General features: G+C 37.9%; 1 protein-coding gene across 2 annotated transcripts in view; it reads left to right on the forward strand.

The window, feature by feature from the left end:
- RBL2 (RB transcriptional corepressor like 2) overlaps positions 1 to 16315 on the forward strand; it is a 57878-nt gene extending 41563 nt beyond the window's left edge. For both annotated transcript variants that reach the window (XM_007993261.3, XM_007993271.3), the window contains exons 18-22: positions 3642 to 3713; positions 4373 to 4478; positions 5053 to 5258; positions 6099 to 6263; positions 14785 to 16315. In XM_007993261.3, the coding sequence (XP_007991452.1) occupies positions 3642 to 3713; positions 4373 to 4478; positions 5053 to 5258; positions 6099 to 6263; positions 14785 to 14955 (720 nt within the window). In that variant the 3' untranslated portion in view covers positions 14956 to 16315. The remainder of the gene's footprint in view (positions 1 to 3641; positions 3714 to 4372; positions 4479 to 5052; positions 5259 to 6098; positions 6264 to 14784) is intronic.
- The last annotated feature ends 28 nt before the right edge of the window (positions 16316 to 16343 follow it).

Here is a 16343-nt window from a genome sequence, read left to right on the forward strand (position 1 = left end):
TTTATATTTTTAGTAGAGATGGAATTTCCCCATGTTGCCCAGGCTGGTCTTGAACTCCTTGCCTCAAGCAATCCATCCACCTTGGCCTCCCAAGTGCTGGGATTACAGGCGTGAGCCACCGTGCCCTGCTCTTTGTAGTAGTTTGAGTCTCCTCCCTTTTGTTCTTGGTCTAGCTAAAGGTTTGTCAATTTTCTTGATCTTTTTCTTTTAAAAACCAGGTTTTTGGTTTCATTTATCTTATCTATTTTTGTGTTCTTTATTCATTAGTATATAATCTGTTTCCTTCTTTCTGCTTACTTGAGGCTTACTTTTTGCTCTTTTCTATTGTTTTAAGATGGATGATTAGGTAATTCATTTACTGTTTCTCTTAATATCTTTTTCCCCAAATCCTTTATGTAGATCTGAGTATCTTTTAAAAGATACCTTTCCAATATCTCAGTCTCTTTTATTATTATTATTTTTTTAGACAGCATCTTGCTCTGTCGCCTAGGCTGGAGTGTAGTGCTCACGGCAGCCTTCCTCCAGGGCTTAAGTGATCCTCTTCCCTAAGCTTCTTAAGCTGGGACCACAGCCGTGCACCACCATGCTCTGCTAATTTTTTGCAGAGATGAGATTTTGCTGTGTTACCCAGGCTGGTCTCAAACTCCTGAGCTCAAGCAGTCCTCCCTCCTCAGCCTCCCAAAGTGCTGGGATTACATGCGTGAGCCATTGCCCTTCTTCATTTTTAATGTAAGCATTAACAACTATAAATTTTCCTCCATGCACTGCTTTAGCTGCGTGAGTGTTGGTACAGTGTGTCTTCATTTCAAAAGTATTTTCTGATTTCTGTTTTTGACTTCTGTTTGACTCACTGGTTATGTAGCAGTATGTTGTTAACTTTGTATTTGTAAGTTTCCCAAATTTGTTATTGATTTCTACTTTCATTGTGGTTGAAAACACACTTTGTTTTATTTCAGTTATTTTAAATATATTAAGAATTGTTTTATAGCCTAGCATATATGGTCTATCCTAGAGAATTTCAAAGTACATTTGAGAACACTGTGTATTCTGTGGAGGTTGGGGAGAGTGTTCCGTAGATGTCTGTTAGGTCTAATTGTTTTATATTGTTAGTGAAGTGTTCTGTTTCCTTGTTGATCTGCCTAGACCTTCTCTCCATTATTGAAAGTGAGGTACTGAAATCTGTAAATATTATTGCTGAACTGTCTACTTTTCCCTTCACTTCTGTCACTTCTCACTTCAAGTATTTTGTGCTGTGTTAAGAAGTGTGTGTATAACTGTTATAGATTCCTGATGGCTTGACCCTTTTATCATTATGGAATGTCCCTTTTTAATAACTTTTTGTCCTAAAGTCTGATTTATAGTGTGATACATATATATATATACACACACACACACAGTCACCCAACTTTCTTACAGTTGCTGTCTGTATATCTCTTTCCATCCTTTCATTTTTGAATGTATTTGTATTTTTTTAATCTAAAATGTCTCCTGTGGATAAAATACATTTGGATTTCTTTTGCCTTTTGACTATGTATATAATTGGATTTATATCTGCCATTTTACTTTTCGTTTTCATGTCTTTCCCTTTGCCTTTTCAGCTTTGCTTTTGCATTAGGGTCAATATTTTGTAAAGTAGCATTTTCATGTCAGGTTTCTTTCACTGTGTGTGTGTGTGTAGTGGTAGCCCTAGGGCTTGCCATATATATCTTAATTTATCAAAAATCAGCTTCAGATTATACTAATTTTATGACTTCTAAAGTAGCAGAAAGGAAAGGAGTATAAGCATGTATTTAAAACTTTTGCTTTTAACCTTATTAATAATTTCTGGTTTCTTTCTGGTTTTCTTTCTTTCTTAAGACAGAGTCTCGCTTTGTTGCCCAGGCTAGAGTGCCGTGGTGCAAACTCAACTCACTGCAACCTCTGCCTCCCGGGCTCAAGTGATCCTTCCCGCCTCAGCCTCCCATGTAGCTGGGCCTACAGGGTGCAGGCATGTGCACCATGCCCGGCTGATTTTTGTATTTTTTTGTAGAGACGGGGTTTCGCCATGTTGCCCAGGCTGGTGTCGAACTCCTGGCCTCAAGCAATTCACTTGCCTCAGCCTCCCAAAATGTTGGGATTACAGGTGTAGCCACTACGCCCACCCTACTTCTATTTCTGTTATTCATTCCTGTGTATGTGAGTTGCCATCTGGAGTAATTTCCTTTGCCCAATATGGCTTTGCTCCTGCCTACGTCCATTGTACTGTTTTTGGTAAATATATTACATTTTTGTATGTTACAGGTACATTATATATATATATTATTTTATACAATTGATTTTTTAATCAGTTAAGAAAGGAGAAGAAATTGCATTTATACTCTATTTATGATTACATAATTATCTTTACCAGTGCTCTTGGCTTTCTTCATGTATAGTATTGTCCAGGGGCATTTGCTTTTTTGGCTTGAAGAATTTTGTGTAGATTTCTTGTAAGGGGTTTTGCTAGCACCAAATTCTGTTTTTGTTTATCTGAGAGTACATTTTTTCACCTTCATTTCTGAAAGATAACTTGCAAAAATTTTGAATATTGATATTTCACAGATAAAAATCTTGAGTAACTTTTTAATAATGGATTCTTAGCTTAATATTTTTTCTTTCATCACTTTGAATATTATCCCACTGCCTCTTGGCCTCTGTAGTTTCTGATTAGAAGTCAAATTTTATTGTATTGGGGTTTCCCTGTAACTGAAAAGTTGTTTTTCTCTTGATGCTTTCAATATTTTCTCTTTCTTCGGCTTTGAGCATTTTTACTGTGATATATCTGGTTATAGATGAGTTTATCCTACTTGCAAGTCACTGAATGTCCTGGAGATGTAATTTAATAAATTTGGGAAGTTTTCAGTATTTCTTTGAACATTTTTTTCTGCTGCTTTCTCTCCTCTCCTGATTCTCCCATTACACTTATGTTGATTTCCTTAATGCTGTGCCACATTTCTCTGAGGCTGTTTATTTTTCTTCATTCTTTCTCTGTTCTCAGATCACACAATCTCTTCATGTTTGCTAATCTTTTTGTTTTTTGTTTTTTTTTGCTACTTCAAATCTATTTTCCCTAGCTTCTAGTGAATTTTTCATTTCAGTTACTGTAATTTTCTACTCCAAGTCTTTTTTTTTGAGACGAGTCTTGCTCTGTTGCCCAGACTGTACAGTGGCTCAATCTCAGCTCACTGCAACCTCTGTCTCCCGGGTTCAAGTGATTCTCCTGTCTCAGCCTCCCTAGTAGCTGGGATTACAGGCACATGCCACCATGCCTGGCTAATTTTTGTATTTTTAGTAGATACTGGGTTTCACCATGATGGCCAGGCTGAACTCCTGACTTCAAGTGAGCCACCCTCCTCGGCCTCCCAAAGTGCTGGAATTACAGGTGTGAACCACCGCACCCCACCTCTAAGTCTTGATTCACATATTATTCTTAATGAATTTTAATAGATATTCTTGAATCGATGTATCTTCATTTGCTATATGCCTTTAACACCATTTCCAGAGACTTTAAATAGCTTTTATATAATTTTCACCCCTTTTACTGGGCAGCAGGTTCACACAGCTCCTCACACTATTATGGTGGAAGTTGCTGTATCTCTCAGAGCACTCTTATTGTTTGCCAGGTCACAAAAGAAGATAAGTCCTTCCAGAATATTATGCGTTGTTATAGGACTCAGCCACAGGCCCGGAGCCAGGTAACTACATTTTCTCTATGGGCTGAAAATAACTCTTAAAGTCTGTGATGAATACAAAAAATTAACCATAGTTGACTCTGTGGCCTTTTTTTCCAAGATAAACACCTGGGACTCTACTTAAGGGAAATTTCTGCTTTAATCTTCTTTATTCTTGATGTCACATGTTGATTAAGTTCTCTTTTCCTCAGAAGGCAACAATGTTAAATATTTGATTGCCTTCTCAATTCAGAAAAATCACAAGATAGATAGGAATTAAGAAGTTCCTTGGTTTCTATGTCACCATTCTGGTTTAGTAAACATACTGTACGTTTAACCAAGAGAATGTCACATGGAAATTTAAAACCCACTTTGCCTTTATTACCATTCGTCTTTGAGAGGCAAATTGGCCAGATCTGTGTATCTGACTTAGAATGACTTGACTTTATGGTTGGGTGCTGTTACCGCGGCGTGGTACTGCAAGTAGTACTTGGCATGTGAAGCTAGATGGGCTTTGATTGAATCTTAGATCTGTTATAATTTGAGTTATGTTTCTTAACCTCTTCTGAGGATAACTATTGCTACACAGATTATTGTGAAAAGTAACATATGTCAAGGTCCTATCACCAAGGGTGTGCTCAACAAATACTAGTTTACATCCCCTTCTCATTATTTCTCTAAAGGTGTATAGAAGTGTTTTGATAAAAGGGAAAAGAAAAAGAAGAAATTCCGGCAGCAGTGATAGCAGAAGCCATCAGAATTCTCCAACAGAACTAAACAAAGATAGAAGTAAGTGGGATCTTTGTGAACTACAAGACAAAATTAGGAGCTTTTCTTACTTTTTAGGACTTGAAGTAACCATTACTAAATGAAATAACTATAGGAACTATGAAAGTGTATAAGCAAAGGGTTTAATGGATCAGTAAACCAAATTCTGGGTGGCAAAACTGTCCATTCCATAGCTTTGGGGCACATATTCTATAACATTTTTCTCCAGGAGAATTAGAGCTTTCAGTGAGGAATCTGCTTGCCTGAGTTTCAGAAAGGACTGACATGTCAGTTGGAGCCATGCTATGGAAATACCATCCCCTACCTGTTGGTTTGTCGTAGGGCTCAGGTCCTAGAAAACTTGGTGTAACTTATTAATGAATACTACTCAGAAAGCCCTTGCTATGCTTATGGCATAGGGATATCAAGTTAAAATCCTAGCTGAGCTTTGCTTTTTGGTGTGAAGAACAGAGTGCCTATTCACTGTTATTAGCAAGTAATGCAGGTAGCTGTTCCCTTTCTCCTACTTTTTAAAAATTAAAACAATCTATACTAGCAGCTTTTGTATTGACACCCTGTGTTCTCCTGGCTGCAGCCAGTAGAGACTCCAGTCCAGTCATGAGGTCAAGCAGCACCTTGCCAGTTCCACAGCCCAGCAGTGCTCCTCCTACACCTACTCGCCTCACAGGTGCCAACAGTGACATGGAAGAAGAAGAGAGGGGAGACCTCATTCAGTTCTACAACAACATCTACATCAAACAGATTAAGACATTTGCCATGAAGTACTCCCAGGCAAATGTAGTAAGTATGACAGGGATCATTTCATGCTTTTTTCATGAGTATTGAGGAATTATTTATGATTTATATATGGACCATTCACCTGGTCCATATATAAACTAGTTTTGGCCAAGCGTGGTGGCTAACACCTGTAATCCCAGCACTTTGGGAGGCTGAAGCGGGCAGATCAGTTGAGGTCAGGAGTTCGAGACCAGCCTGGCCAACGTGGTAAATAAAACCCAGTCTCTACTAAAAATACAAAAATGAGCCAGGCGTGGTGGAACACATGTGTAATCCCAGCTACTCTGGGGGCTGAGGCAGGAGAATTGTTTGAACATGGGAGGTAGAGGTTGCAGTGAGCTGAGATTGCGCCACTGCACTCCAGCCTGGGTGACAGAACGAGACTCTGTCTCATAAATAAGCTAGTTTTACAAATAATTCTATTAAGTAAAACTGAGGAGGTCTGTAATTTACCTAACCAACATAAGTTCTGTTGTTAAGCATTAAACAAGAATAAGATTGTATTTGGAGTCCCTACCAAGTATAGTAGTACAAGAGACAGGCTACATGGGTTCAAATTGTCTAGTACTTAACAGTAGTGGTAACCTTGCAAATCATTAAATTTTCTCTGTACCTTGTTTCCTCATATATGTAACATGGGAATAGAACTAGTTCTTAGCATATGGAATTGTAAGGATGAAATAACATAATGTATAAAAATTGCTTAAAATAATAACTGGCACAAACTAAGCACTTAAGGTTTGCTATTAGAATGTTTTTCTTTAGGTTAAATTAGTGCTAATATATCACTCTTAGTAAAAATACCTCATTATAAATTTCTTAGAGTTACTTTTTTTTTAACAGATGGATGCTCCTCCACTCTCTCCCTACCCATTTGTAAGAACAGGCTCCCCTCGCCGAATACAGCTGTCTCAAAATCATCCTGTCTACATTTCCCCACATAAAAATGAAACAATGCTTTCTCCTCGAGAAAAGATTTTCTATTACTTCAGCAACAGTCCTTCAAAGGTGAGCCTAACATCAATCTTGGCCTTTACTAACTCCAAAATGCTTCAGATGCTAGAAAGAGTGTTTGTGCTAAGCCTAGGCGCTCATTAGAGTGATGAGAGCTACCAGGGAGCAGTGATCAGTCAGTTCCCATGCAGCAAAACCCAGGATTTGTTGGTTTTTTGCTTTTTTTGAGGGTGGAATTTTAGGGTTGGAAACAGGGTAAGGGATTTGGATTTCTTTTTATCCCCTCTCCCATTTATACATTTTGAACATTTTGCTATAAACCTGAAGTTTGTGTTTATCCCATTTGTAACAATTTTCCACATGTGTTAGGGAAATAAATTTTGGATTCCTTACCAAAGGCCTATTTCTGGGACAGGCAGTGTCCTCTGGACTCTGGCTAAGGGGAGAAGTTGACATTTTGGACATTGCAGTGCAATAGTCATATTAGCACAGATGTATGTGGCAACAGCCGCCTCATTCTAACAAGGGGAAGGAAGCTTGAGTCAGGCCTTAATGTTGAAAAGTCAGGGAGCTGCTGAGGTATGGAAGGGCATTCAGTAGGAAGCAGGTAAGGGGAAGAAAACAGTATCCTTGAGGCAGTGATCCAAAGCTCGAATACAGGTATCATGCTATGTTAGCGAGTGGAACTGGATTGTGAAGGCCCTTACATGATGAGATTTGTATTGATAAAGGTTGCTTAGAGGCTGGGCGTGGTGGCTCACACCTGTAATCCCAGCACTTTGGGAGGCCACTGTGGGCAGATCACCTGAGGTCAGGAGTTCAAGACAAGCCTAGTCAACATAGTGAAACCTCATCTCTATTAAAAATACAAAAATAAGCTGGGCATCGTGGCATGCGCCTGTAATCCCAGCTACTCGGGAGGCTGAGGCAGGAAAATTGCTTGAACCCGGGAGGTAGAAGTTGCAGTGAGCCAAGATTGCACCATTGTACTCCAGCCTGAGTGACAAGAGTGAAACTCTGTCTCAAAAAAAAAAAAGATTGCTTAGAAATACACACACATATATAGGGCCTGAAATCTTCAAAAAAAAAAGGTATCATGAGAAAATGGTAGAGAATGGGGAAGGTATCATAGAGGAGACTAGGGAGACATGACACCCAAATGCAATGCATGATTTTTGATCCTGCATAGGAAAACACTGCTATAAAGGACATTTTGAGGAAATTTTGAATGTGGCCCTCAGTGTATTTTTTTTTTTTAAGTTTCTTTGGTGTTGATGATGCCTAGTAGATTATGTAGGAGATGGTGCTGAAAGTATTCAGAGGTAAAGTGACTCAGTGTCTGCAGCTTACTTTCAAACGGGTTGGTTGCAATATATTTAGGTAGGGAGAGAGTGACAGCAACTCTCAGACATTAATGATTGATAAGTGGGTGCTCAATGTACTATTTTTCCAACTCTTTGTAGGCTTGAAATCTTTTAAAAAGTTGATGAAAACAGTCCGGGTACAGGGCCTCACGCCTGTAATCCCAACAGTTTGGCTGGCTGGGGTGGGAAGATTGCTTGAGGCCAGGAGTTGGAGACCAGCTCAGGCAACATAGCAAGACCTCATCCCTACAACAAATAAAAATTAGCTGAGCATGGTGCCATGCACCTGTAGTCTTAGGTACCCAGAAGGCTGAGCCCAAGAGTTCAAGGCTGCAGTGAGCTATGCTCACACCACCACACTCCAGCCTGGGTGATAAAGTGAGAAACCCTGTCTCTTTGGGGGAAAAAAAAAAAAAAAGTTGAGGAAAACAAGTAAACAAGAACAGCAAAAATCTGTTAGAAAATGTAATAATGGGCCGGGCATGGTGGCTCATGCCTGTGATCCCAGCACTTTGGGGGGCCACGGTGGGCTGATCACCTGAGGTCAGGAGTTCAAGACGAGCCTAGTCAACATGGTGAAACCCCATCTCTACTAAAAATACAAAAATAAGCCATGCATGGTGGCGGACAATTGTAATCCCGGCTACTCAGGAGGCTGAGGTGGGAGAATTGCTTGAATCCCGGAGGCAGTTTGCAGTCAGCTGAGATCATGCCATTGCACTCCAGCCTGGGGGACAAGAGCAAGACTCCATCTCCAAAGAAAAATAGAAAATGTAATAATGGAGAAACTTTCTATCATAGTAAAAACAAAAAATGGGTGTAAAGGTGTCACATGCTTTGGAATAAATTTATAACTTTTGAAAACTGGAATAAATGAAGAGATACCAGTGTTTCTGAATAAGAAGACCAAATATTTAAAAGATATACTTTCTCCGTTACATAGGCTTAGTCTAATTCCAATGATATTCCTAGTAGGACTGGTTATGAAACATGGAAACATAAATTGGCAGTAACAGCCCCAAAAAGCAACTGGAGTTGGAGGAAATGATTCTGATGGCTTAAATTAGACTCTCATCCTGAAACCTATAAATTCTTTTTTTTTTTTTTGAGACAGAGTCTCACTCGTCGCCCAGGCTGGAGGGCAGTGGTGCAATCTCGGCTCACTGCAAGCTCTGCCTCCCAGGTTCACGCCATTCTCCTGCCTCAGCCTCCCTTCCTGAGTAGCTGGGACTACAGGCGCCCGCCACCGTGCCCAGCTAATTTTTTGTATTTTTATAGAGACGGGGTTTCACCTTGTTAGCCAGGATGGTCTCAATCTCCTGACCTTGTGATCCGCCCGCCTCAGCCTTCCAAAGTGCTGGGATTACAGGTGTGAGCCACTGCGCCCGGCCTGTAACCTATAAATTCTAAATGGATTACAGAGTTAAATGGAAAAAAGGAACAGAATAATATCAGGTAATAGACAAAGCAGATGAATTGGAATCATAATACTCAAAAGGCGTCTTAAAAAGGAGGAAAAAAGGAACATACAGGAAAATAGCATTTAAATGTAAATGGTCTAATAAGTGTACCAATTAAAAGTTAGAATTTATCTGATTGGACAGAAAAGCAGGACCAAACTATATGTTGTTCGTAAGTTATATACTTTAAATATAAAAATGTGTATTCATGAATGGAATATTACTTGGCAATAAAAAGGATGAAGTACTGATACATGCTACAATATGAATGGACCTTGAAAACACTGTTAAGTGAAAGAAGTCAGTCACAAAAGAATACATATTTTATGATTCCATTTATATGAGTTGTCCAGAATGGGCAAATATCTAGAAGCAGAAAGAAGATTCGTGGTTGCCAAGGGTTGTGGGGAATAGAGTTTCTGCTTATGGACAAGAAGTTTCTTTCTGGGGTGATGAAAGAATTCAAAAATAGAATGTGGTGATGGCTACTCTGGGAACATACTAAAAGCCATGGAGCTGTACACTTCAAATGGTTGTATAATAGTGTAAGAATTATATCTCAATAAAGCTGGAAGGGTGGAAAAGGTTATACCATGCTACCACTCATCAAAAGAAAGTTGGAGTGGCTGTATTAGTATCAGAGAAAGTAGATTTCAGAGCAAAAAATATTACCAGTGACAAAGTGGGTCGTTTCCTGTTATAAAGAGGACATATAACCCTAAAAAAAAAAAAAAGATAGTCAAGAGATTTCAACATAATTGGTATAACAAATAGAGAAAATCAGTAAGGATACAGAAGATGTAGCATTATCAATCAACTGCCATTTATAGAACACTATCAAGTGCAGAGAGAACATTTACCAACATAGACTGCATTCTGGACCATAAAACAAGTCTTGATAAATGTTAAAGGGTTGAAATACTGTGTTTTCACTGATCACAATGGCATTAAATCAGAAATCAGTAAGAGAAAAGATACCTGGAAAATCCCCCAATTCTTGGAAACTAAATTACATATTTCTGTTGGTCAAAGAAAGCACAAGAGAAATTAGAAAATATTTTGAACTAAATGAAAATAAAAACCCAAAATATTAAAATTTGTGGGATGTAGCTAAAACAGTGCTGAGAGAGAAATACATAGCACTGAACACCTATGTTAGAAAAGAAAAAAGGTCTCAAATTAGTGACCTAAGATTTCAGCTTAAGAAAGCAGAAAAAGTGTAGGACTCACTGAAATGGAAAACTGGAAAGTAGAGAAAAACCAAGGCAAACAAAAGCTAGGTTTTTTGGGGGCCCAAGTGCCGTGTCTCATGCCTGTAATCTCAGCACTTCGGGAGGCTGAGGTGGGTGGACTGCTTGAGGAGTTCGAGACCAGCCTGGGTAACATAGCAAGACCTTGTCTCTACTTTAAAAAAAAAAAAAAGAAAAAAAAAAAAAAAACTGGGTGTGGTGCTGCACACCTGTGGTTCCAGCTACTCCGGAGGATAAGGTGGAAGGATGGCTTGAGCCCACGTGTTGAGGCTACAGTGAGCCATGCTCACGTTACTGTACTCCAGCCTGAGTGACAGAATGAGACCGCCCGCCCCCCCAAAAAATTGATACCTCTATGTACAGAATAAACAGGAAAAAGAAATGACACATTACTAATGTACATTAAAAGTATAATGAAAGATAAAGAACTTAATGCCAGCCAGATGTGATGGCTCATGCCTGTAATCCCAGCACTTTGGGAGACCAAGGCAGGAGGATCCTTGAGCCCAGCAGTTCAAGACCAGCCTGGGCAACATAGCAAGAACTTGTCTCCGGGGAAAAAAAAAAAAAAAAAAAAAAAAAAACAAAAAAAAACGCCAGGTGTGGTAGGGTTGGTGAGGTGTGCCTATAGTCCCAGCTACTCAGGAGGCTGAGGTGGCAGGGTCGTTACAGCCTGGACAGTCAAGGCTGTAGTGAGCTGTGATGGCCCCCCTGCACTCCATCCTGGGCAACAGAGTGAGACCCTGTTTCAAAAAAAAAATTTTAAAGAACAACTTAATGCCAATAAATGTGACAATGCACATGAAATAGACAAATTCTTGAAAGACATAAATAAAACTCAAGTAGTAGTAGTCTCAATAGCCCCTGTATCTACTAAAGAAATTAATTTGTGGTTTAAAAACCTCCTGTCAGAAAACTGTAGGCCCAGATGGCTTCAATGGTAAATACTACCAAACATTTAAGGAAGAAATATGCCAATTCTATAGAAACTCTTACAAAAAGTGAAGGTGATAAATCATCTTAGTGTTTGAAGGAAAGCATCTGACAAAATCCAACATTTATTAATGTAAAATCTCTCAAGGAACTTCCTCAGCTTGGTAAACATTTACCAAAAGCACCTACAAATATCATACTTAATGGTAAAAGACTGAATGCCTTGCCCCTATGATCAGGAACAAGGCAACAATGTCCACTCTCACTACCCCTATTCAACATTGTAACTGGGGGTCCTAGCATGTGCAATAAGACAAGAAAAGCCATACAGCCTGGATTGCCTACATAGAAAAATCACAAAGAATCCACAAAAAGCTACTGGAACTAATAAGGGAGGTTATGTGATCAATATACAAAAATCAAATGTATTTCTGTATGCTAGCAGTGAACAATCAGAGGTAAAATAAAAAATTGAATACCGTAACATTTAAAAATTACTTAGGGGTATGATAAAAACTATGCAAGACATGTATCCTGAAAATTATCAAAGCTTGGTGAGAGAAATTAAAGCCTGAGAAAATAGAGAAATGTGTTCATGACATTGAATGAAAATGATACCTTATTTTCCAATTCATGGAAAATAAAACAGCAGTTTTCTCCCAATTTCAAACCAATTTCAGTCAAAATCCAGATTTATATAAAAAACTGATTCTAAAATTTGTAATTTACAAGGCAAAGGAACTCAAATAGCTAAAATAACTCAAAGTTGGAGGATTCACACTAATTACGAAGCTACACAAAATATCTGTATTATAATACCACAGTAATCAAGACAGTAGTGTTGGTGGAAGTATAGACACAGAGATCAACAGAACAGAACAGAGTCCAGAAACAGACAACATGTATATGGTAAACTGATTTTCAACAAAGGTGCAAAGGCAATTTGATAAAGGATAGCCTTTTCAACAGATGGTGCTGGAACAATTGGATATGCATTTAACAAAATAATAGTGAATTTGTTCCCATGCCCTGCACCATATACAATAACTAAAAATGAACCACAGACATAAATGTAAAATCTCAAACTACAAAACCTCTAGAAGAAAACAGAAAATCTTGGTGAACATGTTTTATGGGAAAATTTTATATACAACATCAAAAGTGCAATCCACAAAATACTGTTAAAATAGATTTTATCAAAACGAGTAATTTCTGCTCTTTGAGACACTGTTAAGAGAATTAAAAAACCAGCCATGGACTATTAGAAAATCTGTACACATTCCATATCTGATGAAGCATTTGTAATTCAGTAGGAAAACCACCAAATGTAAAAGTGAGCAAAAGATTTGAACATGCTTTACCCATTACATGCCTGTTAGAATGGCTAAAATCTAAAAAGTGACAAATCCTAAGTTCTGGAAACAATGTGGAGCAATTTTACATATTGCTGGTGTGAACGTAAAATGGCATCACCACTGTGGGAAGTTGTTTCTTAAACATGCCATTATCGTACAACCAGCAATCTCATTCCTTGGTATTTACATAAATGAAATGGAAGCTTATGTTTACACAAAATCATGTACATGACTGTTTATAATGACGTTCTTCCTAATTGCCAAAAAGGGGGAAACAACCCAAACGTCCTTCAGCTGGTGAATGCATATAAATAAGCCTGTGGTGCATCCAGACAATCGACTGCTACTTTGCAATAAAAAGGAACTGATACATTCAACGTAGACAAATCTCAAATGCATCAATGCTTAAGTGAAAGACACTGGATTCAGTAGGCTACTTATGATTCCATTTCTGTGACAATTGGGAAAAGGCAAAACCATTGGACAAGAACATCAGTGGTGGCTTGGGATAGGCGGACAAGGGAGTATGGGGGAATTTTTCAGAGGAAAAGAACAGTTTTATACGACTAGGTATTTCTAGCACAGAATCAGGAGTCTGTGCAGTAAAATGAGTGATTATTAGACTGTTGGTTGGAGAAAGATTTGTCATCTTCACTTAACAGGTGATAGCTGAAACTTAGGGGGAGAATATTACAAAGCAAGAAGTAGCTTATGTCTAGAACCAACCTATAATGTAGTAACATTTATACTATGAGAAAATAATTATCAACTACTGTACAAGATCAGTTAAGATGAAGACTGATCATTAGTGATACTTGACAGAGCAGTGTCAGTGCATTGGTGTGACTTGTTGAAAAATAAATTATAGTAGCATTGCTTATACACAATTAACAATGTATACAGTAAACAGTGTAAGAAATATTCAAGCAAATGGCAGACTGCAGAGATAGCAAATGCAGACCAGACTGTTAGGAAGGCAGAAAAGGGGCTAGAAGAGAAAGAGTTGAAGGAAAGCTTTCTTCAGATACTTAAGATTTTGTGGCCAGGTGCAGTGGCTCATGCCTGTTACCCCAGCACATTAGGAGGCCAGAGCAAGAGGACTGCTTGAGCCCAAGAATTCAAGACCAGCTTGGGCAACATAGTGCAACCCCATTTCTATTGTTAATTTTTTTAAAAAAATGAAAAACACTTGTGAAGGTACATCTGTTGATAATAAAGAACACTGACTTTCATTAAAACCCCAAAACGTTTATGACTTTAAAGAATAAAAATAACAAGTGTCATGGTAAAATATGTCTGGGATTTGTTTTAAAATAGTCTGAGGAATGGAAGTGAATGGAAGTATAAATCAAACATGCTGAAGTAGAGGAATAGGTAGGTATGTGAGGATGCATTATGCTGCTTCTCTACTTTTGTATGTTTACAATTTCCTGTAATATATGTCTGTGAATTTGCTTAGTATGCTTTCTGTAAGCAAACATGGATGAAGCAGCACATGAAAAAGAATTTTAACCAACAAACTACCCGAAAATAATGTGACAGATGACTTTTAGAGGCTTTGGAGAAACTGAATGGTAAAGGCACTGTACAGCCAGTCTTTCTGGCATTCTGGCAGTGTCTTTCTCAACTGCAGCTCCTCATCTGAGCCACTATCCAGAAAATAATTGAGTAACTTTCCTCAATTGTCCCAAGGATAATATATAGTTAACTAGTATCATTCTAGATTTTACTAATTTATTACCTACAATGAATACCTTAGGGAATTAAGGCCTACTTTTCTAGTGAAATCCCAGTTGAGAATGGCTGCTAAAAACTAACATTAGACTGAAAAAAAAGAGTATTGTATAAAATTGTACTTTAAAAAAGAGAAAAAGATGTGTCTGTCTAAGTGACTATCGGATAGCAACGTAATGCTCCATAATTGTAAAAAAATCACAAATTTGTGAACTCACAAATTATAGAAAGGTATAGGTCAAAAGTACCTGTGGAAGAGCTTGTTAAAAATAGAACTACTCAGCCCCTTCTCAAATAGCCATCAGCCTCAGCCAGCTGAAAAGGAAAGTTGGCAGGTTATGTAACTTAGTGTTTGTTTTCTCTGTAGATGTGTTCAAACTCTTCCAGATAAATTGCTTAACTCATTTAAGATTCTTTGACTTAATACTGGGCTGTGTGCATTTGCATTTTAAAATTTTTATATCTTTTTCCCACCATAGAGACTGAGAGAAATTAATAGTATGATACGCACAGGAGAAACTCCAACTAAAAAGAGAGGAATTCTTTTGGAAGATGGAAGTGAATCACCTGCAAAAAGAATTTGCCCAGAAAATCATTCTGCCTTATTACGCCGTCTCCAAGATGTAGCTAATGACCGTGGTTCCCACTGAGGTTAGTCTCTTGTATTGAAACTCTTTTCACAACATGTTTAGCCGCATCCTTTAATGCATCTAGATTATGGAGCTTTTTCCCTTAATCCAGCTGATCAGTTACAGCCTGTTAGTAACATGAGGGGATATTTTGGTGAGAAATGGGACTTAACTCCTTCCAGTATCCTTAGAACATTTTAATTCATCCCAACTGTCTTCTTTTCCCTACCATTCAGTGATTACTGTCAAGGCTGCTTAGAATCCAAACTTGGATTTTTGACTCTGACAAAGCTTTTAAAAGTACTACAAGAAAATGATGTGTACCCAAATGTGAGCATACGAGGCTTCTGTTGACATACTCCAACAGAAGAACTGTTTCAAGTTCACTCCTACCTGTTTTGTGGTCAGCTGTAGTCCTCATAAAAAGCAAAACAAAAATTAGGTATTTTGTCCTAAAACACCTGGTAGGAGTGTGTGATTTTTACATTCCTGAAACAGAACAAAGGAGAGCACACCCAGGTTTGGAGGTCCTAGGTCATTAGCCCTCGTCTCCCATTCCCTTTGTGCACGTCTTCCCCCTCCCCATTCGGTGTGGTGCAGTGTGAAAAGTCCTTGATTGTTCGGGTGTGCAATGTCTGAGTGAACCTGTATAAGTGGTGGCACTTTAGGGCTGTAAAATGCATGATTTTGTAACCCAGATTTTGCTGTATATTTGTGATAGCACTTTCTACAATGTGAACTTTATTAAGTACAAAACTTCCAGGCTAAACATCCAATATTTTCTTTAATGCTTTTGTACTTTTTTAAACTGTTAAAGCCCCTATAGTCACCTTTTGGGAATATGTTTTAATTTCTCCAGTTTTTTGTTATATAGGGATCAATCGGCTAAGAAAAGATTTTAAATCAAGTTGAATTGAGGGGATTAATATGAAAAATTATGACCTCTTCCTTTAGGAGAGTTATCTAAAAGAAATGTCTATTAAGGTGATATATTTTAAAATATTTTTGGGTGTTCCTGGCAGTTTAAAAAATTGGTTGGAGAATTTAGGTTTTTATTAGTACCATAGTACCATTTATACAAATTAGAAAATGTTATTTAACAGCTGTTGAATTATCTATACATACCTTTATTAATCACTATTGTTCCAGCAGTTTTCAAGTCAAATTAATCATCTTATTAGGGAGAAAATTCAATTGTAAATTGAATCAGTATAAACAAAGTTACTAGGTAACTTCATATTGCTCTGAGAGAAATATGGAACTTACACTGTTCAATTAGAATAGTGTTCTGCAAAAATATTTATAAAACCTCTCAAGATACTTACTGCTACTGTAATTTTATATGAAGATGTGTATTTTTCAATAAAGCATTTATAAATTAGCCTTTGTTTGGTTATATTGAGAAAAGG

This window comes from Chlorocebus sabaeus, chromosome 5 (assembly GCF_047675955.1).
Source record: "Chlorocebus sabaeus isolate Y175 chromosome 5, mChlSab1.0.hap1, whole genome shotgun sequence".
Classification (NCBI taxonomy): Eukaryota; Metazoa; Chordata; class Mammalia; order Primates; family Cercopithecidae; genus Chlorocebus; species Chlorocebus sabaeus.